The sequence below is a fragment of the Oncorhynchus mykiss genome, chromosome 6 (assembly GCF_057628025.1).
Source record: "Oncorhynchus mykiss isolate SJ-2025 chromosome 6, ASM5762802v1, whole genome shotgun sequence".
In the NCBI taxonomy this organism is placed as follows: domain Eukaryota; kingdom Metazoa; phylum Chordata; class Actinopteri; order Salmoniformes; family Salmonidae; genus Oncorhynchus; species Oncorhynchus mykiss.
In genome coordinates this window covers 35977202-36002236 of record NC_143027.1, presented here as the reverse complement: position 1 = coordinate 36002236, position 25035 = coordinate 35977202, and the positions used below count along the sequence as shown (strand labels likewise).

General features: G+C 45.4%; 1 protein-coding gene across 1 annotated transcript; it reads right to left on the bottom strand.

Moving 5' to 3' along the window:
• Nucleotides 1–456: 456 nt before the first annotated feature.
• On the bottom strand, nt 457–24665 carry txnrd2.2 (thioredoxin reductase 2, tandem duplicate 2). Its single transcript, XM_021606317.3, has 17 exons — nt 24524–24665; nt 24117–24182; nt 23197–23253; nt 22887–23031; nt 20362–20436; nt 19857–19935; nt 19615–19677; nt 19107–19177; nt 13263–13282; nt 12895–12986; nt 12402–12576; nt 7828–7964; nt 6017–6112; nt 5044–5136; nt 4240–4311; nt 3908–4005; nt 457–3035 (listed from the first exon to the last, which is right to left on the bottom strand). Exons 1-17 carry the CDS (start codon nt 24597–24599, stop codon nt 2906–2908), a joined length of 1545 nt encoding a protein of 514 aa, XP_021461992.3. The 5' UTR covers nt 24600–24665; the 3' UTR covers nt 457–2905.
• Nucleotides 24666–25035: the final 370 nt, after the last annotated feature.

The window sequence follows — 25035 nt, the reverse complement described above, 5'->3', positions numbered from 1 at the left end:
AAAATATCCCTGAAAGCACCTTGACATGTTTACATGTTCTGCTAAGTGTGCTACCAAGCTGGATTTAACCTGTTGTCAACCAGTTCCCTCCGTTTCTGGAGGGAAACAAAGAACACAAAGCCTTTTGCTGTTCACCATTACTCACGAGCCACGCAATGATCTTCATTGCTAGTGGTCTGACGGCAGATTTCAGAGTGACACGGGCCTCAGTTCAGGGGTGAAGCTGTTTGGGGATCCTAAGGAGTTTCTGGGTTTGTGAGAGCCCGGTCCTTAACCAAACAAACAGAGAGGAATTTGTGGCATTGTTGGTCCAGAGGGTTGAGTGACAGGGCTGCACTACACCGCACAGCCTCCGACGCAGAGCTTAACTAACAACTAACAATCATCGAGCCACAGACACACACAGATGGAGACACCCATGCAACAGACACAGACAGAAAGGCAGGCCCGGTGAAATAGAGGACATCATTATTTTAATGGGAGACATCAGTGCATTCTCATATTTTATTCCTTCTTTACATATAAATAATGCAATACAAAGCGTCTTTGTGAATTAGGCTACTCTATTTACAGTAACTAAAGTTGGTCGCCAGGTGTCATCAGACATGCCCTCCCCAGATGTGGGTTTTAGCGCAAGTTATCATTAGCTGGCGACCTGAAAGTTGAACCCTGACCCCTGTGAGGAACTAAGCATTACATTCTGCAAGGCTGAGGCTGATTCTGCGCTCCCATTTAAGCCCCTAGGCCCAAGGCACTTTTGTCTATCAACAACAATTAACAGAGACATTTCAAACAATACAATAACAAATTAATGTTTGTCATAAATATGATTCTGACTTGTGCGTTTGGGCAGCTTCGTGCAGAAAATACAGGAACTTACTGTTAGATGGGATCAACAACTTTGCCTTGAGCCCAGCAGCAGCAGCCTGCTCTCTGGACTGAGTGCCTCGTTAAGATGAGGCATATAGAATAAGGGAGAGAAAGCCTGGCTAAATACACCCAGGCAGTGTGTGTTGGATGGTCCCAGCCTCAGCATGTGTAGTGGGTGATGGAGTCAAGCTGTTCCTGCCGAGCGGGGGGGTCAGGGTCCTTCAGTCAGCACCCCGTCCCTGAACGGAGCACACAGGAATCACCCCTTCCTTCTACACCTCCTCCTTCACCTCTCCACCCCCCTCCTCCACCTCTTCCCCTGGTCTGGCTGCATCCCTCGCTCTCCCTGCCTCAACCCCGGGTCCAAATAAACCTGGTAGCGCTGTTGCTCTCCTCTCTCCCCTCCCTCCATCATCCTGAGCAGTGCGCTGTCACTCCCCTCATCAGGATCATTAATCAGGCATGGCAGATTAGAGTTCAAACACAAATAAACCAGCCCAGTGCCCTGCTCTTAGCTCCCCTCAGCTCCACCGTTCCCCACTCCACTCAAACTGCATGACCTGTCCAGCTCAGTCCAGCACTACATAGTTCTCTGCTTTCAGGACTTGTAGGAAAGGATGATTGGGTGAAGAGTGGACTGGTGTACTTGACATGTTGGAAGACTTAAATAGTACGACATCATTTACGTGACTGGTAAAAATCACAATAGTATAATGGCAGTTAAGTGAAATAAACAATCGGCCTTATCTCAGAGGGTGATGACTTTGTGGGCTAAACTGCCAGCCGTGTAAATACACAATGTTATCAGTTAGCGCTACAAATGCCTCCATGGTCTCCACATTCATTCCATAACAGACATCTCAATGTGCACCTTGAATGTGCCCGGGCTTATTCATTATACACTGACTTCATTACCCTATCATTTCTTTACTAGCAGGTTTTTCGAAGAAAATAAGAGGACAATACCGCCACCTTCAGGCAGCATTCAGTACTGCCACCACTGTGGCCCAGGCAGTTTCTTTCCCTCCATCTCTCCCATAGAGGGATTGGGTTGCCAGAGGTTGCTGGCCAAGGCGTCCCCACACACAGACTGACAGAGATTGTTATTGTAGTCCCACTGTATTCCTTTGTGCATTGGGGTTGAGGGGAGGTGAGAAGGGGGGGGGGGGGGGGCAGAGTGCTGGAATGAGTGGAGGCCTAATCAAGGGCTCTGCACTCTGGCCCAGACTGGGCCCTGTGCTGCTCTGCACCTCTCTGACTGACAGCCTGCCCGCCGACTGTTTGTGTGTGTCCATGGGAAACGGGTGGTGTCACCGCGGCGACGGCCCTTGGCCCATCCATCAGTGTCACCCGGGCAACGCATGTGTCACTTTCAAGACTAATGGACAGGAAGAACAGGAGGAGAAACAACAATATTTGCTGAATATATTTCAGAAACATTAGTTGCCCGGCATTCTCGCTCTTATACAGTTATTTTCAACAAACTGGAATGGGCCCTAATTCTGATTTATGAGCCAGTTTATTTAAAGGATGCTGCTTGTGTCTGGACGTTTTCACGAACCTGGGTCTAGAACTCCTTATGGCCTTCAAAATGGGAGAAGGGGACATACTACATACATTAAGGGGCTAGATTGGGTAACCATGGCCTGGTTAATGTGACCACTAGTCAAAGCTGACACAAATCTAGCCTTACCTAGATATAGCATTGCAGTCATGACCTGGAGGAACCTGCAATGATAAGACGGAGTGGAGACCTGAAATCCAGTGGAACTGGGATGTCAGGGAAAGGAGAGAGTGCTTCTACATGGACCGTTATGAGGTGGCTAGGGTGTATATGCATTACAATTACTTCCCTGTATGCGTCTCTAATGGGACCATATTGCCTTTCTAGTGCACTACTTTTGACCAGAACACTATGGGCCCTGGTTGAAAGTAGTACACCACATAGAGAGGAGGGTGACATTAGGGACACATTCCCTGTCTCTACGAGGAGGTTCCTTCCCGTGTGCTCAGGTGTGTTCAGAGAAGGGGGTGCTTAACCTCAGCAGCCGGTAACCGTGGCATCCAGCCCAGAGCGCTTGCTGACGTTGACTTTGGTCAGCTCCTCGGCACAAGTGGGGTGGATCCCCACGGTCTCCTTCAGGTGAGTGAGGGTGGCCCCACACCTGGAGAGAGACAGAGACATGGAGACTTCATTCATACAGCCGGCACCACCCATTCTCCCATCTTTAAGTTTATCTTACTATAGTGAACAAAAACATCAAAGATTTTACTGAGTTACAGTTCATATAATGAAATCAATCAATGGAAATAAATTAATTAGGCCCAAATCTATGGATTTCACATGACTGGGCAGGGGTACAGCCATGTGTGGGCCTAGGAGGGCATAGGCCCACCCACTGGGGAGCCAGGCCCAGCCAATCATAATGAGTTATTCCCCACAAAAGGGCTTTATGCCAATTGCATGCTCCCGCAAAACTTGAAACATCTGTGGCATTGTGCTGTGTGACCAAACTGCACATTTTATAGGGGCCTTAAAATGTCCCCAGCACAAGGTGCACCTGTGTAATGATCATGCTGTTTAATCGGCTTCTTAATATGCCACACCTGTCAGGTGTATTAATTATTTTGGCAAAGGGGAAATGTTCACAAACAGGGATGTAAACAAATTTGTGCACAACATTTGAGAGAAATAAGCTAGAGAAAATTATTTCAGTTCATGAAACACAGAACCAACACTTTACATGTTGCATTTATATTTTTGTTTAGTGTAGTATTTCTGCTGCACTGATAAAGGCTCATCTTGTCACGTATATACTCACCTATATGTAGAGTTTACAACGTACATGACATCCATTCATTTTAGATGAATGAATCTACAGATCTAACATATGTTAGTATGATAACTATACATTAGAGCCAAAATCATTTTTAAAAAGCAGTTGAGCAATTTCTTAAAATAACCACAACCCTACAACATCTGTATGATCGACTTTGAATCCCTATCTAACTCCATCAAGCAGAGTGGTTGACTTACTGGAAGCCCATAGCAAAGCCCTGGGTAACTTCTCCAGCGTTGGGGCCAGTGAAGTGCAGGCCGAGGATTCTCTGGTCTCCACCCCGCTTACACACCACCTTAGGCGGTGAGAGAAGCAACGTTACACCCCCTTAAACCTCCAGGCTACACTTCAGATGCGACATAAGGAGGTAAAGGTTGCAACTTTGCCAAAATTCACAGGTTTTCCAGAAATCCCGGTTGAAAAACTCCTGGAATCAGGAGGGAATAAGCAGAATATACGGGAATCCTCCAACCGGGATTTCTGGAATACCTGGGAATTTTGCAACCCTACTGTGAGGGCATGTTCTCACCTTTATGTAACACTGGCTGGCATCTCTCTCAGCCACAGTGAACTCCAGAGGCTTGTAGAAGGCATGGTACACCTAGACAGAGAACAACAGACAACATGACCATTAGTCCACCAACAATATATAGTATTTTACAATACTTGCTCGTGTGAAAGGTAGGCCCTGGATCTCAGATCGTTCACTATGAATCTGGTACTACAAAACTGTTCTCACAACACTACGCTCGATTTAAAAAAAGGTACATTTCAGACCCTGGTTTCATGGTGTGTGTTTTATATGGAGCCAGCGAACGTGCCGACACAAGTCGCCGGCCGGGCCATGCACACAGGCAGCTGTCAGGACCCATGGTGCACCTCTCCCGCCGCGGTGCTTTAGATCACACAACGCCTGTCAGCACCTGATACACACGTCAATCAGGCCCTCTGCTCACCTGTCAATCACACAGCGGAGCTACACCTCGCTCTACAACGAGCCGGGGCATTCTGGGCGCAGGTGTTAGCAGCTGGCACTCTGTACACACACACACACTCTGTACACACACACACACACACGGAGCGAGAGGCACTCTGTACACACACACGGAGCGAGAGGCACTCTGTACACACACACGGAGCGAGAGGCACACACGCAATTATGCACACACACAATCACACCACTTTCTATTTCACAAATGTATAAAGCAGTAGAGAGGCACACCAGGAGTCACAATCCTTTAAGAACTGAACGCTTTCCCAGCATACCTCAGCAGACCTCCATTCAGTTAGAAAATCAGCTAGCTATAATGTCAGTGGTTTAGGTCTACTGTACCTCTATGGAGTCCTTCCCATGTCTGCTCTCAGCCTCCTCCTCTGACAGGCCCACACAGCCATACTCCAGAGGGGTGAACACTGTGGTGGCGACCTAGGGACATAACCAATCAGAAGGCACATAAAGTCTTGTTACATTATGTTACATGAGGATAGACAGGCCACACAGCAATTCTCCAGAGGGGTGGCAACCAGACAGACAGAAAATCAAGGATACAAGAAACAAGGCAAGGCAAACAAAGTAATATTATAGCAGGATACTGTAGATAGGCAGACCCATACTACAGGCCGGTCACATCGCCTACTCCATCTCCCACAATTGGGAGTAAAATAAAGTGGTAATCTAATCTACTGTATCTCCTACCATCTACCATTGGGAGTAAAATAAAGTGGTAATCTAATCTACTGTATCTCCTACCATCTACCATTGGGAGTAAAATAAAGTGGTAATCTAATCTACTGTATCTCCTACCATCTACCATTGGGAGTAAAATAAAGTGGTAATCTAATCTACTGTATCTCCTACCATCTACCATTGGGAGTAAAATAAAGTGGTAATCTAATCTACTGTATCTCCTACCATCTACCATTGGGAGTAAAATAAAGTGGTAATATAACAATGCTACAAAAGACCACAAAAAAGGAACAAAGACGAAACTAGAGCACAAACAATAAGCATTTAAGCAATAAGTATCATTATGAATGGTTTAGGAATAAACATTTGGAAGAGGTGCAGAAGAGGTGCAGTGTGTCCCATTAAAACCCCATGAGTCAGACCAGGCTGCATAATCCAGGGAAAACAACGACTAGGGATTAAAACCCAAAATCAGCTCCACTTCTGTGTATTTAACACTTAAAACAAAAGCATAAAACAAAGACATCAAAGGCCACATACAGACAAGCTGTGGAGAGATGGGGGGTGGGGGGGAAGCATAGGAGTAGTGTGTGTGTTTGGTGTGTGTGTGTCTACTCACGTTGTCGTAGTTCATTAGCTCATTGGTCTGGCCTGCGAGCCTGCGGGCGAGGAGCTTCCCTGCCTTAATGGCTGTGGGGGTCAACTCAGGACGACCCTGGAAACACAGAACAACGCTAATGAGTGACATGAGAAAACGGGGAGACAGACAGACAGATAAACAGAAGCAGACAGAGGGAAGCCGACAAAAGTACCTATGCATGCAGGCTCCGCACACACACACACAGAGCGCACCTCCTTAGCACAGGCCCTTTGGCTATTTAGAGAGAGAGAGAGGGGACAGTTGTGCCTGTGAGTTACTGTGTAGACTAACCTGTAGCCTCTGGCTTGAACACACATCCATGACAATGGCACAGACTAATAAAGGTTTCTTAACTGCCCTGCACACAAAAACAAACATTGCTTTTGTATCCTCAAACAATTTCCCCACTCGACCCAACTGACTGTTAGCTCCTTACACTCGTGGGGAATTGCACATTTGGACTCAAGGGTGTTTGGTTTGCTTGTACGACGTCAAAGCGGTATTTATTGTAATCCTCAACGTGTCATCTTTCAAAATACATGGAGTCCTCGTAATTTACAGTTAGCAGGAGGGATGGTGGTAACTTCTTGTCGCGCGCGGTGCTCACGCTCCGAACGGCTGTCAGTCAAAACCCACACAGCGCTGTGAAGCGGAGACACTGAGCGCTGACGTCAAATAGAGCAAATACTGTACTGCCAATGCGTACCAATTTAGGAGCTTATCAGTGCCCAAGGCTACCATTTTCAACCCGAATACAGGTACAAGTGTAAAGGCCTACTCACAACAACAGCTTAACAATACAGGAAGGGGCAGAGCTGCAGGGTGAATTCTTTCTGAAAGCTTGACAAAGGGATACTTTGGGATTTTGGCAATGATGCCCTTTATCTACTTTCCCCAGAGTCAGATTAGCTTTTTTTTTTTATGTCTCTGTGTCCAGTTTATGTCTAGTTTCGTGAGCCAATGCTAACTAGCGTCAGCGCAATGACTGGAGGTCTATGGTACCTAGTAGGCTCCGTGGAAGTAGATAAAGGGCCTTATTGCCAAAATCCCCAAGTATCCCTTTAAGTCATGAGCAACCCGTTTGATTAGCACCGCTGCTGAACATCCTGTTTTCTAAGACAGCTCCTCTGGCGCTGGAGGTGTGTGTGTCTGAATGTGTGTGTGTGTGTGGTTGTATTTCGGTAACTGTGTTTACACACCACTTGGGTCTGCGTCATAGTAATGCATTTCTTGGCAGTCCCACAGGTGCTCTTCAATGTCTCTACACAAAAAGGTGCTCTGTTTGGACATAGACTTAAATATCAAGCCACCCCCTTTTAAAAAGTCTCCCAGTATGTGAAAAGATGACAGGCATCAGGGCTAAGAGTGACTCATCAAACGCCTGTGTCAATCTACCCGTCTGGAAGAGGCCTGTGGAAGTTAGGAAATCCACAGCTGGCCACATTAAAAAGAAAGACTGATATTTGATACATGTAGAAAGAGTATTGTGATAGAGCAGCACAGCAGTTTGAGAGGAGTCCTTGTCCCACGCCATCTGCTGTGTAGCTCCAGCCATATGCTTCAATATCAAATGGAAAGATAGGCAACATCTAAAATGATGAAATTTGATGGTGCCCAGTGAACTACGGTATCACTTCAACTTTTTGCATACCAAATGGTTTCTTGTATAAAGCGTCGCCTTGGTAGGACCACTCATTTCAGCCTTCCATACATTCCTGGAGAGGTTCACGTTGGTGTTGTAAAGGCTGGGTGGGTACACTGAGAGGATGACGGACATGATCAACACCTACCTCGCCGATATCGCCGAAAGCGTAGATGTTCGGCACAGATGTGGATTCGTCAGCAGCCACAAGTATTTTCCCCGACTCTTTGTTGAGCTTGACGCCAACTTTCTCCAGGCCGAGAGTTTTGGTTTCAGGGGCTCTGCCTATGGTCAAGATGGAGGAAAACAGTCAGAAACTCAATATTATTGTGACACGTTAAGAGAGAGAGAGAGAGAGAGGGGAGGTTAATGGAATCTTAAGATTCTTCGAAAAAAAACAACAACTGCTGCTCAGTGTTCATAACACATACCATTGAGTTGGCACGCTAAGGGAATAAGGCATGTCCTGAGACTCTCCATCCAACAGAGAGGCTAATCTTATCCAGCTAGAAGAAGAAAAAACATCCGCACAGCTGGGAGGAGGAGGAGATGGGGAGCGATGGAGGCGTGTCTTTTGGCAAGGGGATAGGAAGGCATCCCGTCAGCCACCTGGGGCGCTGGTTGTCATTTCTGCCACTTCCTGGGGTACGGTTGACTGATGCTGTCAACGCTTGCCCATCTCGTCGCCCCATCTCCATGGTGATGGGTGAGCACACCAAGCACCCCTGCAGCACCGGCCCGGGACCTGGTCGAGGCTCTCTGCCTCCCTCGTCTTCCCCCTCCCCCCCCCCCCCACCTTCTCACTCCCTGCCTGGGTAATACAATAACCCCGCTTCTCGGCAGGGCCTAGGAGGTACCCACGTACAACGTAGATGCTATCGGACAACAAGAATAACAACCCCCCCCCCCCCCAAGACCCTTTTCCTGGCTGGAGCCGAGGAACAACTTCCTCCGTTGCAGCCAGACCTGGGACTGGGAGGGCCGAGGGGCTTGTCCTTTACTGCAGCACGGGTGGTAGAGAGACAGGCAGTAAGGCTCAAAGCAGCGGTTTTCTTGAACTAGGCTAGTCTAGCAGGACCATGAAGAGCCACCAGTGTTCAACTATGCAGATTAGGTCTAACACACGGATCTCTACCTGTCATGACTGCCTTTCTCAAAGTATGTACACACACACACACTGCATACATACCTTGCTAAGAGACAGTGCATAGTTGGACATTCTAGCATGAGTTGTGTTTACAAAAAGTTGGTTCTTAGGAGGTCTTGCTCCACCCTACCAAACCACAGATCATTTCTGTCAGGAGGACTATCCGAAACCAGTATCCACTCTGTTCTCTCTATGTATAGACTCGGCTACTACAGTCACTCACAGCCTGCCTTTCCTGCTTAACTGGGTTTCTCCATCTAGGATTGGAGACTGTTGGAGTGCCACTGTTCCATTGTGTGGCGTGGACACAACAAGAGGTTCTGCTGATAAGAGCCTTCAGTGAGTGTGGAGCCACACACAGGGGTAATGACAGGCAGGTCTGATAGGACTACGCTGAACAAAGACTGTTGTAACACACAGAGGAAATCTCAAGACCCAACAGCTAATTAGCCACAACAAGCTTCCTGGCACGACTTGAGACCAACTAGGCCTACATGGCAGCTTTTTAGATCAATCAAGTGACATAGACGAGAGAAGAAAATAAGACTGCATTTTTGGGAAATAGATTATTTCGTCTCCAAAAATAGTTTTCTGAGAAGGCAGCATATTAAAGGCCTAAAATGAGCATAAGAGATGTGATTGTATCAGGATCTGCACTTTGGCTCAGAGAGACTTCTCTGAGTATGGGGAGTAGGCTTCTCTCAGAGAGGCTTCACATCCAACCATTTCAGTTCACATGGAGACATAATGCATCACACAAACTTCAACCTCTTTTGGTGTTCCTCTCAAAATCTGAGAGGAAAAGGGTTGGGGTAACACAAATAAGTGTGAGAGAAGCGTTATGTTGTACACCCAGAGGAAATAAGCTGTTTCCTCCTCTGTGCTGTTGGCCACCTGGCCTTGGGTGCGGTCCTGAGGAAGGACAGGCCTAGGGAAGGATGACCATGGAGAAGCAGCCATAGCTACAGGACTGGAACAGACAGTCCCCACCAACACCAACCTCCTATTCCTCCCTATGAGTAGTTCACTGTCTGAGTCCTGATTCTCCACCCTTCTCCCAAAGTGTGCACTTGCACACTTTCCAACACTGATTTACAAGCATTAAATCAACGCAAGTGTAATTATTGGCTCGAGGGAGATTCCACCATTGTTAAATCCATGACAGGAAATATGCAAGTGCACTCTTTGAGAAAAGGGTGGAGAATCGGGACATACCCACAGTCTTTTATAGCTCCACTGAGGGCACAGACCCAGTCTGACCTGTAGTGTAAAGGGAACATTGGGGAAGTGGCGAGAGGCCCACTCATAACTCCCAGTCAGACAGACAGACAGACTTCAAAAGGAGAGGCCCAGAAGTGGATTTCCTCACTGCCCTGCACGACAACATCAGGGTAAAGCCCGCAATAGACTGTAGCCTACACAGTAAGGTAGTAATGTAAGCTAGAAATCAGGTAAGTATAAAGTCATATAACCCACATACACTGGGGAAAGCTTTACCCCCTGCTGGGTGAGAGTGCATGTGAGGATGAGACCTGCACCGTCTGCACCATCTCAACCATGAAGAACGTCTATCCACCAAAATATAACAACTCAGTGAAAAATATTGTTTGTGCTGCCAATTTTCCATTAGTCTCAAAGTCTGGGTGTTTTGAGTGCAGTGACTCGACAGAATAGACACTTTGCCTTGATGTTCACATTGTGAGAACCCCAGCTCTCTGAGAGCTGCAACCTGCCAGGGCGGGAAGAACGTAATCTCTCCCTAAATGTCACCCATATCCTGGTCCCTGTCACACGCACAGGCAGAGAGAGAGAGAGACACCCGCTCTAGCCTCTCCTGGCTGGTACTGCAGAGTCACACACTGCTGGGACTCGGCATGGCGTAAGGTCAGGTTTTGGGAAACAAAGACGCCTCAACACAAATAAACATTGGCTGGGCAGCCAGGCGGAAGTTCCCTCCATTGTGCTGGTTGGCGGAATGAGACAAATTACATGGTGTGATAGAGAGAAAATGACTGTGGCGCGAGAGAGAGAGAGAGGTCTGTTGGGTGCGCAGAGCTGCAGACAGACAGGGCCTTGCCGTGCAGATGCTGCGGGGTGGATGAGATGGTGCGGCCGGGCAGCCTGGTTTCCTCAGGGCTGGCACGGCGGGCAGGAAAGCCCAGAGCAGAGTGGGAGAACAAAGGAGGGAATGCAGTGACCCCCCGTGCCTGGGTGCATCCTGCTCCCCTCAGCCAGAACCAGGACTCAGCGCTGGGCTGTGTGATTAACACTTCCCCTGGTGGTTCCATCACTCACGCTTTATTACCTTGTTTTTGAGCTTGATACCCTCAGTCTGCTGACACTGCACTATATTGTGGATGACAATAAAATAAATGGAAAGGGAGGACGACGAGTAGTTCCACTGACACAGTATCTCAGGCTACGTCGTTGCAAAGCCCGTTATGTTATGTATGTTATGTGGCCTACTTAACACACGTGATTGCAGCTACTACTAAAATAGTAGGGACTTAGTACCCTAATGTAGTAATTTGTGTGACAACTCAGCAAAAAAAAAAAAAAGAAACGTCCCCTTTTCAGGACCCTGTCTTTCAAAGACAATTTGTAAAAATCCAAATATCGTCACAGAACTTCATTGTAAAGGGTTTAAACACCGTTTCCCATGCTTGTTCAATGAACCATAAACAATTAATGAACATGCACCTGTGGATTGGTCGTTAAGTCACTAAAAGCTTAGACGGTGGGCATTTAAGGTCACAGTTATGAAAACTTAGGACACAAAAGAGGCCTTTCTACTGACTCTGAAAAACACCAAAAGAAAAATGCCCAGGGTCCCTGCTCATCTGCGTGAACGTGCCTTAGGCATGCTGCAAGGAGGCATGCAGTGTGGCCAGGGCAATAAATTGCAATGTCCGTACTGTGAGACGCCTAAGAGAGCGCTACAGGGAGACAGGACGGACAGCTGATCGTCCTCGCAGTGGCAACCACGTGTAACAACACCTGCACAGGATCGGTACATCTGAACATCACACCTGCGGGACAGGTACAGGATGGCAATAACAACTGGCCGAGATACACCAGGAACGCACAATCCCTCCATCAGTGCTCAGACTGTCCGCAATAAGCTGAGAGAAGCTGGACTGAGGGCTTGTAGGCCGGTTGTAAGGCAGGTCCTCACCAGACATCACCGGCAACAACGTCTCCTATGGGCACAAACCCACCGTCACTGAAACAGACAGGACTGTCAAAAAGTGCTCTTCACTGACGAGTCTCACCAGGGGTGATGGTCAGATTCATATTGATCATCGAAGGAATGAGTGTTACACCGAGGCCTGTACTCTGGAGCGGAATCGATTTGGAGGTGGAGGGTCCATCATGGTCTGGGGCGGTGCAACCCCCTTGTTGAGGGACACATTATTCAATTTCTGTGGAACTTGTTCAGTTTATGTCTAAGTTGTTGAATCTTATGTTCATACAAATATTTACACATGTTAATTAAGTTTGCTGAAAATAAACGCAGTTGACAGTGAGAGGACATTTTTTTTGCTGAGTACATCTTCCTCCTCAGACACACTCACCTACGGCCCACAGCACAGAGTCGAAGGTGTCCCGTTGGTCCTTTCCTGTCTGTTCGTCTGTCCAGGTCACCTGCAGCACCCCAGAGGACAGCTTGTCCACGCTCTTAGGGACACTCCTCCAGGAGAACTTGGTGCCATAGGCCTCCATGTAGTCTGTCACTAGCCCTGCCATTTGCTGCAGCACACACAAGAGGGAAATCATTGTAGGTTGTTGACAACCCAAAGTCACCTTTCCAGCACTCCAAATTGGGAAAAGTAGTATTCCAAACTTATATTGGTAGAGTAAAGCCCCCAATATCAGAAGACAACAAAATAAATCTAGAAAAGAGCAGTGATAAATTATACTTTGACTTCCTACATATCTCTAAAACCTGAATCGTGGCTACAGTTTGACCAACAAGACAGAAATGTATAATAAACATGTATAAAGAAATACATGTATTTCAAATAGTGTACAATCTATTGTTTTTAAATTCCTTAAGAGCAGCAGTACCTGATCAAAGCCTCGGAGGGGGATGCTGCGCACCATGACTGTGGTCTCCAGCCCAATACCGGTCAGGAAGCCAGCACACTCCAGTGCCACATCTTCATACCAGTGTTCAGGAAAACAGAACAAACGCTCTCATAGAGGAACCTCGCCTATCTTTAGTTAAAGCACATTTGACCGCGGAGAAACGAGAGCATAACAGGCAGAGATAGACAGAGGTGACCCCAGTCTAGGAAGAAGGGGTCACCACGAACTGCAATTCACCACTTTTTCCCTTCAACATTAGAGCCAGGCAAGTACCATACTCCACAACAACTCACTGACACTACACAGTCTAACCAGTGACTCGTGTTCAAGCGCCGTCAAAAGGATACAGCTGGCACCAACTACAAGTCTGAAAGGTAAAAACAAAGAAATACATTAAATCTTACGTTTTCATTTAAAATGCTTTCTCTTGGGGGTTATATAGTACAGGTGTATGTCGGAGGTTATACTCTACATGACCAAAAGTATGTGGCCACCAGCTCGAACATCTCATTCCAAAATCATTGGCATTAATATGTAGTTGGTCCCCCCCTTTGCTGTTATAAAAGCCTCCACTCTTCTGGCAAGGCTTTCCACTAGATGTTGGAACATTGTTGCGGGGACTTGCTTCCATTCAGCCACAAGAGCGTTAGTGAGGTCTGGTACTGAAGTTGGGCGATTAGGCCTGGCTCGCAGTCGGCGTTCAAATTCATCCCAAAGGCTTTCAATGGGGTTGAGGTCAGGGCTCTGTGCAGGTCAGTCAGGTTCTTCCACACCGATCTCAACAAACTATTTCGGTATGGATCTTGCTTTGTGCATGGGGGCACTGTCATGCTCTAACAGGAAAGGGCCTTCCCCAAAATGTGGCCACAAAGTTGGAAGCACAGAATCATCTAAAATGTCATTGTATGCTGTAGTGTTAAGGTTTATTTTCTTTGGAAGTGGGGCCTTGCCCGAACCATAAAAAAAGGCCCCAGTTCATTATTCCAAAGTTACAGTTTGCACTAAGCATTCGGGCAGGTAGCATTCTCCTGGCATCCGCCAAACCCAGATTCGTCCATTGGCTTGTCAGATGGTGAAGCATTATTCATCACAGAGAATGTGTTTCCACTGCTCCAGAGGGCAATGGCGGTGAGCTTTACACCACTCCAGCCAACGCTTGGCATTGTGCATGGTGATCTTAGGCTTGTGTGCGGCTGCTCGGCCATGGAAACCCATTTCATGAAGCTCCCGACGAACAGTTCTTGTGTTGACGTTGCTTCCAGAGGCAGTTTGGAACCCGGTAGTGAGTGTTGCAACCGAGGACAGACAATTTTTACGTGCAAAGCGCTTGGGGGGCCCGTTCTGTGAGCTTGTGTGGTCTACCACTTCGTGGCTGAACCGTTGTTGCTCCTAGACGTTTCCACTTCACAATAACATAATTTACAGTTGACCAGGGCAGCTCTTGCAGGGTAGAAATTTGACAAACTGAGGTAGTATCCTAATGACAGTGCTACGTTGAAAGTCACTGACCTCTTCAGTATGGCCATTCCACTGTCAATGTTTGTCTATGGAGATTGCATAGATGTATACTAGATTTTACACACATTTCAGCAACGGGTGTGGCTGAAATAGCTAAATCAACCCATTTGAAGGGGTGTCCACATACTATTTTATATATAGTGTATAGTACAGTATATGTTGGAGGATATATAGTACATGTGTTTTTCTATATGATACACTATATTCATTCATACATTTTCTTTCAAATGATCTTGAATACTGTGCTAAACAAACAACAAAAATGTTTACTCTGAATTAAAAGTGCTGAAAATGCTGTTTGAACATCGAAGGCCCCACTACTGTAAAAAGTCAAGACACCGAGAGAGAGAGAGAGATACAGGCAGAGAAAGATATGCAGGGGGGATGCATAACAGAGAAAAAGACAAGGGGGTGGAGGATTTGGCAGGGTCTGTGTCTTTCTCTGTGTGTGTGCGTCTATGTGGGCCAGGTGAATCACACCTCTAATCCAGCCCTGAGCTCCACCGTTGTTTGTGGAGCTAATTGCTAGCATTCAGGCTAATCCCTGGGGATGGGGTGTGCGATGTTTCCGTGTTCAGGGCTCAGTCCACACATCCCTCTGCTGAGTGATGCCTGTCACCCGCATGGAGAGCTTCTCCCTATTTCACCCACCCTCTAGCCCTCCAGGGCTCCCCCACCTCAGGATTCTCTACCCTGGCCCAGGCTCTGACAGCTCAGGGAGCCTGGTGCACACAGGCCCTGACGAGGCCCCCCACATGCTAGCGCTAGCCGCTGAGAGCGCCAGTATCCGCTGCTCACGTCCACCTAATGCACATCTGCACTTAGTGCAACATTTTGAGGTGGCTTATGTCGAGATTAGGCTAGGAGCTTTAACCTGATTCCACACCTTCATCAACGACATCTCATTTTCCTGGCTGGGTCTATGCATGGTCATATTGCATGTCAGAGTCTCTGGGATTTTTCTTTCTCCCTCATCCAGCTGGCGGTGTCTGAAAGCATGGGTGGAGGTGTTCAATGTGCACACAGCAGGTACAGCCTCACAGGTGGGTCTCAAAAACACTGCATCCAGGCGTGAACAGGGGATGGCTGCTTGTGAAAACAAGGAACTACAGAGGGTTGGGATCCAGTGAGAGGACATAGTAATACAGTGTCTGCCCTGCAAATGTTACTGGACTCCGCTGAATGATAAGCAGTATAAGGAGAAGCCTACAACAAAGACAACACAATCAAACGTTTAGGGCTCGTGTATTAACCTCACATACCAATCCAAAGTCACCTTAATGAATGCAGGGGTATGTCGGACTGTCGTAGTTTAGAATTAGCCCGAGTCGCTCTCATAACCTTGGAGCAGTCTTCAGCAGTCCAGACAAGAGATAAGTGAATCAGTGTCCTCCTCTAGCGTGTCTGCTATGCTTGCCGCAATAACAGAGCTCTTTCACAAGTGTTCCTAAGAGGGGAGAGTTCTATTGGCAGCAGACTTGATCAGTGTCCAATAGATACAGGATGTGAACTCAACTCCTTTACACACTGTAGTGACTACAGAGCAAGAAAGGATACAATGTGTTACAGTCTCCCTGGGTGCTTTTGAGCTTGTCATCACAGACTCATTTCCTCAGCTGCTCTAAAGGATGACAAACAGCAGCATATTTCAAGCCTGGTTCACTGAGCTTTAGCTCTGGAATTAATTTGGAATGGAAACATAGAATAAATAAATATAGAATCCTAGAAAATGGAAACGGTGCACTACATACTGCAATAAAAGCCAGCATAAAACATCTTACACTCATGTCTACACTTCTCATCGCTCTCGTATGCGTGGGAGTGTGCGAGCGAGCGTGCTCCAGCCCTTCTGAGGCATTCGTCACTCACCTGGAGCCATCCACTACCTCCGCCAGCCTGTCAACTCAAACACTCTCTCAGACCCCACCTGCACAGCTGACAGCTCAGAGCAGAGCAGCACAACAACTAGTCAGCAACTCCTCAACACACGGCTCCTCCTAGGTAGCGAGGGATAGGTCTGAAGAGAGGAGAGTCACGGGAGGGCCTGCTAATCCTAACCCCTAGTAGCCTGAGGGCAGATATTACCAACAGTAGGCCCCTACCTAAAAGGCCCACTACCTAAGGCACCCCTACCTAAGGCCCACTCACATTAAGGGTTTCCTGGACTCAAGTGCTCTTTCCACTCACTTGAAAGCGCCATAGAAAGCTGTGAGCAAATATTTGTGATAATTGCTTTGGAAAGATGCTGAAAGAGGGGAAGGAAAGTTCAGGGAAACACATTACACGCCGAGTGGCATCGTCTTAGAATGGACTCTACAGTACGAGTTCATATTGCCCTCTAGTGGTAGAACGCTAAAAGACAGCCTTGTTTGGCACACGGGAAATACTGTGCATATATACTGAACAAAAATAGAAACACAATTTTACTGAGTTACAGTTAATAGAAGGAAATCAGAAATCAGCCCTAATCTATGGATTTCACATGACTGGGCAGGGGCGCAGTCATGGGCGGGCCTTTGGAGCCAGGTCCACCCACTGTAGAGCAAGACCCAGTCAATCAGAATGAGTTCTCCCACACAAAATATCTGAATTACAAACAGAAATACTCCTCAGTTTCATCAGCTGTCCGGGTAGGCTGGTCTCAAACGATCCAGCTGGTAAAGAAGCCAGACGTGGAGGTCCTGAGCACGTGTGGTTACACATGGTCTGCGGTTGTGAGGCCGGTTGGAGGTACTGCCAAATTCTCTAAAACGACTTTTGAGGTGGCTTATGGTGGACAAACTAACATGACATTTTCTGAAAACAGCTCTAGTAGACATTCCTGCAGTCAGCACGCTAATTGCACACTCCCACAAAACTTGAGACGTCTATGGCAATGTGTTGTGTGACAAAACGGCACATTTTAGTGGCTTTTTATTGTCCCGAGCACAAATTACACCTGTGTAATTTTATTTTTTACCTTTATTTAACTAGGCAAGTCAGTTAAGAACAAATTCTTATTTTCAATGACGGCCTAGGAACAGTGGGTTAATTGCCTTATTCAGGGGCAGAACGACAGATGTGGACCTTGTCAGCTCAGTGATTTGAACTTGCAACCTTTCGGTTACTAGTCCAATGCTCTAACCACTCGGTGCCCTGCTGCCCAGTAATGATCATCATGTTTAATCAGCTTCTTGATATGCCACACCTGTAAGGTGGATGGATTATTTTGGCAAAGGAGAAATGCTCACTAACTGGGATGTGTGAGCTTTATGTGCACATGGTAAATGTCTGAGATCTTTTACTTCAGCTGAGAAACATGGGACCAACACTTCACATGTTGTGTTTATATTTTTGATCAGTGTACATTGTAGTCATTTAGCAGACGCTCTTATCCAGGACGACTTACAGGAGCAATTAGGGTTAAGTGCCTTGCTCAAGGGAACATTGGCAGATTCAAACCAGCAACCTTTTGGTTACTGGCACAACACTCTGCACCGCTAGGCCACCTGACTAAACTGCATTTAGCAAGGATTTTCGATGTGCAGATGACTCAGATAACTCAGCCCTCTGCTCTACACTGGTGGCACACTGTACAGTTACATTAACAAACATTAAACTCAAACCACCATTGTGTTCCAAGTGGAAACGGTGTGGAGAGGCCAATTAGACAGGTGATGACAGGGTTTAAATGGCTGGATTAGAGATGGGTTCAGCAAACGTCAGGAAACCCACACACACGGCTAATCCGAGTCAGGAGAAGAACACTTAGTAGAAGCGTCTCTGTGTCTTGGATCGGTCACTATAACCGAGGTGTCTGTGTATGTCTGCTGATATACAGTATTGCATGGTATGTGTGTTACAGGGAGGTCTGTTACGGTGACCGAATTACCGCAACGTCGGCCGTTACGAGTCATGACCGCAGCCAAATTCCACGTGACCGTTTAGTCACAGCAACTAGGCTTCTCCAAGCTATGATGGTCATTAGTAGTCTACCAAACTTGCTATTCTACAAAGTAGAAAATAGTAAAAAATAAGAAAAACCCTTGAATGAGTAGGTGTGTTAACTTTTGACTGGTACTGTGTGTATATATATATATATATATACACACATATATATATATATAAATAAAAATACGTCTAAATTAAGCATATAGGAGCAACTGTTTATTTGTTAAACGTGAACACAGAATAGCCGCATGTACACTCTCCCTCAGATATTGTTTGGAGAAAATATGTTTTATTCAGCTTTGTTCAATTGTATTCTTCATACTATAAAATAATGCCACGGAACGCAAAGAAAATCTTGTCTGCTAAATGAACTAGTGTAGCCTACAGCCATTTGGCATAGCCAAATCAGGACCAAACATAAGGACAACTCAAGAGTATTCTATTCTGTTCTTAAATAGACTACATTTCATATCATGTTTCTTTAGACCTGTCTAAAATAAATCATGGATTTATTGTGAAGGTGTAGGCTATATTACATGGATTTATTTGACTTATTAAAATGTAGATGTTCCAAAGATCTGCATCGGTGGCTTGTATGCCATGCGTGGAAGCCAGGAGATGGTAAATGTGTTAATGTTAATTACTGGTCAATTACCGCAAGACCGGCAGTTATTTCCTTGACAATCACCAGCTGACAAAATGTAATGACCCCCACAGCCCTAGTCACAGGATGTACCACTCACGTCTTGCCAGGGGACTCCTTCAGCCAGAAGATATCATCACTAGTGATGCCGTGCTCGACTGCGCCAGGGATCTGCAACACAGGAAATAGAACAGTTAAAGACAACACCTGTTTCGTTTGAATCATACAATTTTCAGTACAGCCTCTGGTAAAAGATCAGCTCCGTTGGACAGATGAGGAAGGTTATCTCTGCTCCTTGTTAGTTTGTTATCAACAGACAGTGAGCAGCAGCTTGTGATACACCACAGAGGGAGGCCTCGGACCCATCGGTTATCCCAAAAACAGCACCCTGTTCCCCATGTGGTGCACTACAGAGTGAAAAGCTAGGGTGGCATTTGGGACGCAGTACCCTCCTCCTCCACCCAGAGACAGACATGTTTTACCACCACGCCGCCAAAAGCTTCAGATCCACTGTGGTGTTATCAGCAGCTGTCTACTGGGCAAGGACACCACACAAACAGAGACGGGGAGAGAGGGAGAGAGGGAGAAGCAAAGAGGTTAATACTTACATGTGTGGGGTACTTTGGCCGCCCCCCAGTGGCAATCACAATATTCTTAGCAGTCAGCATAATCTGCCAGACAAGGGGGAGAGACATGATAACTTCAATAGGAAAAACAAAATGTAATATGGCAGTGTTGAAATTATACTCCTTTAAAATTGTGTGAAACAGCAATTCATAAAAAAAAAAAAGACTGATACGGTGAACATTTAAAAATGTTGCCATTAACTCCCAGTTTAAATGAGTGTTACCTCTTTTCCTGTCCTGGTTGACCCTTTCACCGTGTGCTCGTCCAACAGACTTCCTTTAACGTTCAGATACTTCACTTCCCTGTCGAACACAAACATCATTATGACAGCGCAAACACCACAGGAAGACTCATAGGAGATCTTGTGCAAAGACAGGGTTTGGCTGAGATAGGTAATGCCTAGATCGCTAAAACCTGTTTTCAATTAAAGTGGGTATAATAAATATGAGATTTGGTTGCACAATGTATACATCGGTTGTGAGAGTATGGGCACATACAGGCATGGAAACACACCGGTTTAGCCCTGTAGCCATTCAGTCAGAGCACTGCTTATAATTAACTCCCGAACCGCTGTAACCTCTGTGTACCAACAGGTCATAACAAAAAAGGGCTGCAAAACACAGGTATGTATGTATACATTTTTTTATAAAACAGTAAATAAATCACTGCTCAAGTCGACAACAGAATCTATGATCTAAAGTGGCTGTAGGTAAGGAGGAGTCACTCACTTGTCCTGAAGCTGGACACGGTGACCCCAGTTGAGAGACCTGACGTGGTTCTGCACAGCCTCTGCCATGGTACTCCTGGAGAAAAACACATGGTATTGGACAGGCATCTGTGATAAGACAAAATAAAAACAATGCGCATTTTCACTCAGTGTCCATTACGTGGCAAGCATTCGGCGTTAAATCAGCTAATAAAATTGGTGGATTATGAGTGATCTGAAGTGTGTTATTCAAAGAATATTCCTCAGTTCACCACAAAGACGCCCTATGTTGAGCTGTGTGAGAGTCACCATGTAGTGCTGACATCTTGTAGTCCTCCCGTGTGGCTCAGTCGGTAGAGCATGGCACTAGTAATGCCAGGGTTGTGGGTTTGATTCCCACGGGGGACAGTACGAAAAATAACCCAAAATGTATACACTCGCTACTACTGTAAATCGCTCCGGACAATAGTGTCTTTCTTTCCTGCTAAATGACTCAAATGTATTGAATGTACAACCAAGGTCAATCCCCCCCCCCCATCATGTCTTACTGATACATTACCACTAGATGGCATATATAAGGGTCCATTAACCTTATCAAGCCAAAACACTGACTAACATTTAACCTAGTAATGACTAATATATATATATATACATATATGCAGTACCAGTCAAAAGTTGACACATTTACTAATTCATTATTTTTTTAAATGTTATACATTGTAGAATAATAGTGAAGACATCAAAACCATGAAATAACACATATGGAATCATGTAGTAACCAAAAGAAAGTGTTAAACAAATCAAAATAGATATTATATGAGATTCTTCAAAGTAGCCACCCTTTGACTTGATTACAGCTTTGCGCACTTTTGGCATTCTCTCAACCAGCTTCATGAGGTAGTCAAGCGGAATGCATTTCAATTAACAGGTGTGCCTTGTTAAAAGTTAATTTGTGGAATTTCTTTCCTTCTTAATGCATTTAGGATAATCAGTTGTGTTGTGACAAGGTAGGCGTGGGTATACAGAAGATAGCCCTATTTGGTAAAATACCAAGTCCATATTATGGCAAGAACAGCTCAAATAAGCAAAGAGAAACGGCAGTCCATCATTACTTTAAAACATGAAGGTCAATCAATGCAGAAAATGTAAATAACTTTGAAAGTTTCTTCAAGTGCAGTCACAAAAACAATCAAGCGCTATGATGATACTGTCTCATGAGGACCACCACAGAGTTACCTCTGCTGCAGAGGATAAGTTAATTAGAGTTACCAGCCTCAGAGGACTGTTCAGAGGAGACTGCGTGAATCAGGCCTTCATGGTCGAATTGCTGCAAAGAAACCACTACTAAATAACAGCAATAAGAAGACGACACTTGCTAAGGCCAAGAAACACAAGCAATGGACATTAGACCGGTGGAAATCGTCCAAATTTGAGATTTTTGGTTCCAACCGCTGTGTCTTTGTGAGATGCAGAGTAGGTGAACAGATGATCTCCGCATGTGTGGTTCCCACCGTGAAGCATGGAGGAGGTGGTGTGATGGTGCTTTGTTGGTGACACTGTCTGTGATGTGATTTATTGCGAATTCAAGGCACACTTAACCAGCATGGCTACCACAGCATTCTGCAGCGATACGCCATCCCATCTGGTTTGAGCTTAGTGGGAGTATAATTTGTTTTTCAACAGGACAATGACCCAACACACCCCCAGGGTGTGTAAGGGCTATTTGACCAAGAAGGAGATTGAGTGCTGCATCAGATGACCTGGCCTCCACAATCACCCGACCTCAACCCAATTGTGATGGTTTGGGATGAGCTGGACCGCAGAGTGAAGGAAAAGCAGCCAACTAGTGCTCAGCATATGTGGGAACTCCTTCAAAACTGCTTGAAAAGCATTCTAGGTGAAGCTGGTTGAGAGAATGCCAAGAGTGTGCAAAGCTGTCATCAAGGTAAAGGATGGCTACTTTGATGAATCTCAAATATAAATTATATTGGTTACTACAAGATTCCATATGTGTTATTTCATAGTTTTGATGCCTTCACTATTATTCTACAATTTAGTAAAAAAAACACAAAAAAACTTGAATGAGTAGGTGTCCACTTTTGACTGGTAAAATTAAATCAAATGTTATTAGTCACATGCGCCGAATACAACAGGTGTAGTAGACCTTACAGTGAAATGCTTACTTACGAGCCCCTTACCAACAATGCAGTTTCAAAAAATATGATTAAGAAATAAAAGTAACAAGTAACTAAAGAGCAGCAGTAAAATAATAGCGAGACTATATACAGGGGGGTACCAGTACAGAGTCAATGTGCGGGGACACCTGATAAAAACAGAGAGTAGCAGTGGTGTAAATGCACATACCCATAGCCGGGTAGCCATTTGATTAGATGTTCAGGAGTCTTATGGCTTGGGGGTACTGTATATATCTTGTTATTTATTCAATCTAGTGATGGGAATTCAAGAATTTTGCTATTGCTTTACAAAATAGTTCAGGAAATGTGCATATCCACAGGTTTCCATTGTTCTCGTACTAATGAGATTTACCAGTCATGGGAGATGGGCCCGGGGATTTGCCAGCCATATTTCTGAGCGTCTTTCAGAGCTGTGCCCAGCAGAGCAGCCTGGTGCATGAGCTTCTTGGGAATGCAGCCCACGTTCACGCACGTACCACCAATGCCCCACTTAGTACCTGAAAGGGAAGCATGAGATGTTTTGTTTATCTTCTATATTCATGCAGATTGGTCACAACATGCATACGGTTTCTTTACTCCGAGAGAAGGAAGGAGAAATGTGTTTAAGGTTCAAGTTAAGCTGATTATGATGGAATGCACAGTCAGTGTAACATTTCTCTTACCTTTAACTGACGGCTCCACATAATCTAACACAGCAACTTTCTGTCCTAGCTGAGCCGCTGAAAACAGAGCACATGATGTTTTGGTCAATCGTCACGTTCAGTAAAGCTCAATTAGACCAGTGGAGGCTGCAGAGGGGAGGACAGCTCATAATAATGGCTGGAATGGAGCGAATGCAACTGTATCAAACACATAGAAACCAATGTGTTTGATACCATTCCACTCCAACCAATACCACGAGCCTGTCCTCCCCAATTAAGGTGCCACCATCCTCCTGTGAATTAGACATTATCCCACATATAGAACCTTCTCATACAAGGGTCCATTGAGCCAGTCAACCTGGTAACAAACCATCTGGGGTACATGATTGTATACTATTCTCAAGAACAGTGGTTCCCAGTGGTGTAAAGTACTACTTAAGTAGTGTTTTTGTGTATCTGTACTTTACCATTTATATTTGACAATTTAATGGACTACTGAAAGTTGTAATAGAATGCACAAGGTGCAATTTCGAAATTGGGTAGTGCATCAGCAGTTTTCCTCTAGTCATGTCCATCATTGCAGACTGTCGAGAGCTATTTGTAACTTGTCAGAATTGTCAAGATCAACTAGCACATGTCAGCTAACGTTTTTTAGCCCATTGATTTTGTTGCAATGTTTTACTTACTCAAATATCATATGAACACACAAGACAAATTACCAAATGTATAGAACTGCAGGAAATAAACTTAAAGCCTGCCAAATGTTCTCTCAGCCAACAAGAGGGGTTTTAACGGTGCGTGTGCCCATAGAAATAGGCTTGGGCGCTATGTTCCCCAACGCGGAGTTAAAGTTAGTGAACCCCTGCGCAAGAACACCGACTAAACAAAAGTCCCTAGCTCATAACGTATTGTAATACTAATGCTGAGATCGAGACACTCACCTTCTTTGGAACAAGCCAGACCCCCAGAGCCACCACCAATAACGACGAGATCATAGTCAAACGTTCCTGTAACAAACCAAATGCCATGCCATTCAATCTCTATTGGACAATGCTGATAGTGAGACCATAATAAACACAGCCAACATGTATGCCTGAGGTTACTCATCTAGAAACCAAGCTGACAAGTGCAGAGCATTTGAAAATAGCATGTTAATTATACCAAAGACACTTAATGTCGGCAAGGAATACTTCACACTGACAGCTTGTTTGGCGTTGACAGGTAGCTTAGCTAACGTTAGCAGGGTCATGTTAGCCACTGTAGTGTAACAAACATAAAAACTAAACGCTGTGCGATAATCTGTCAGTTTGTCACAAGCTAACTAGTAATATGGCAACAACCTCCCTACCGGTCAAGTTTCTCGTAAGAAGTTGAATGCAGTTGGTGCGTTTCCACCGGTGTCTGACTCTACATAAGGCTGCCATGTTGTTCTTACAAAAGGACCTTCACGAAGTCATAGGCGTCTGGAAATCTGCCTGACCTATTTTACCTATGTGAGGCACATTCACTAACGCAACGTTGTCAAATGTTGCAAAGTTGAAATGGCGTTGTAGTGTTGGAAATAAAACATTAGATAAATTGCTACTGTAGTAGCTACGTAATAAATACATATTTGATAGACTAGGTCAGGCTTGTCCAAGAAATGAAACATTCAGGAGCAGTTTGTGAAATATGATTTAAAATAGGAATATTTACACTGTTGGATTCCAAACAGTAACTGATTTGGTATTAGCATGTTTTTTGATAGATGACATCAGGTCTCATTTAACCATGCAGACAAGAAAGCTATAAGAGAATTGACACAACTTTCTGCAATACATTTGTGTTGTGGCTTCAGGTAAAATACATTAAGCTGTATAT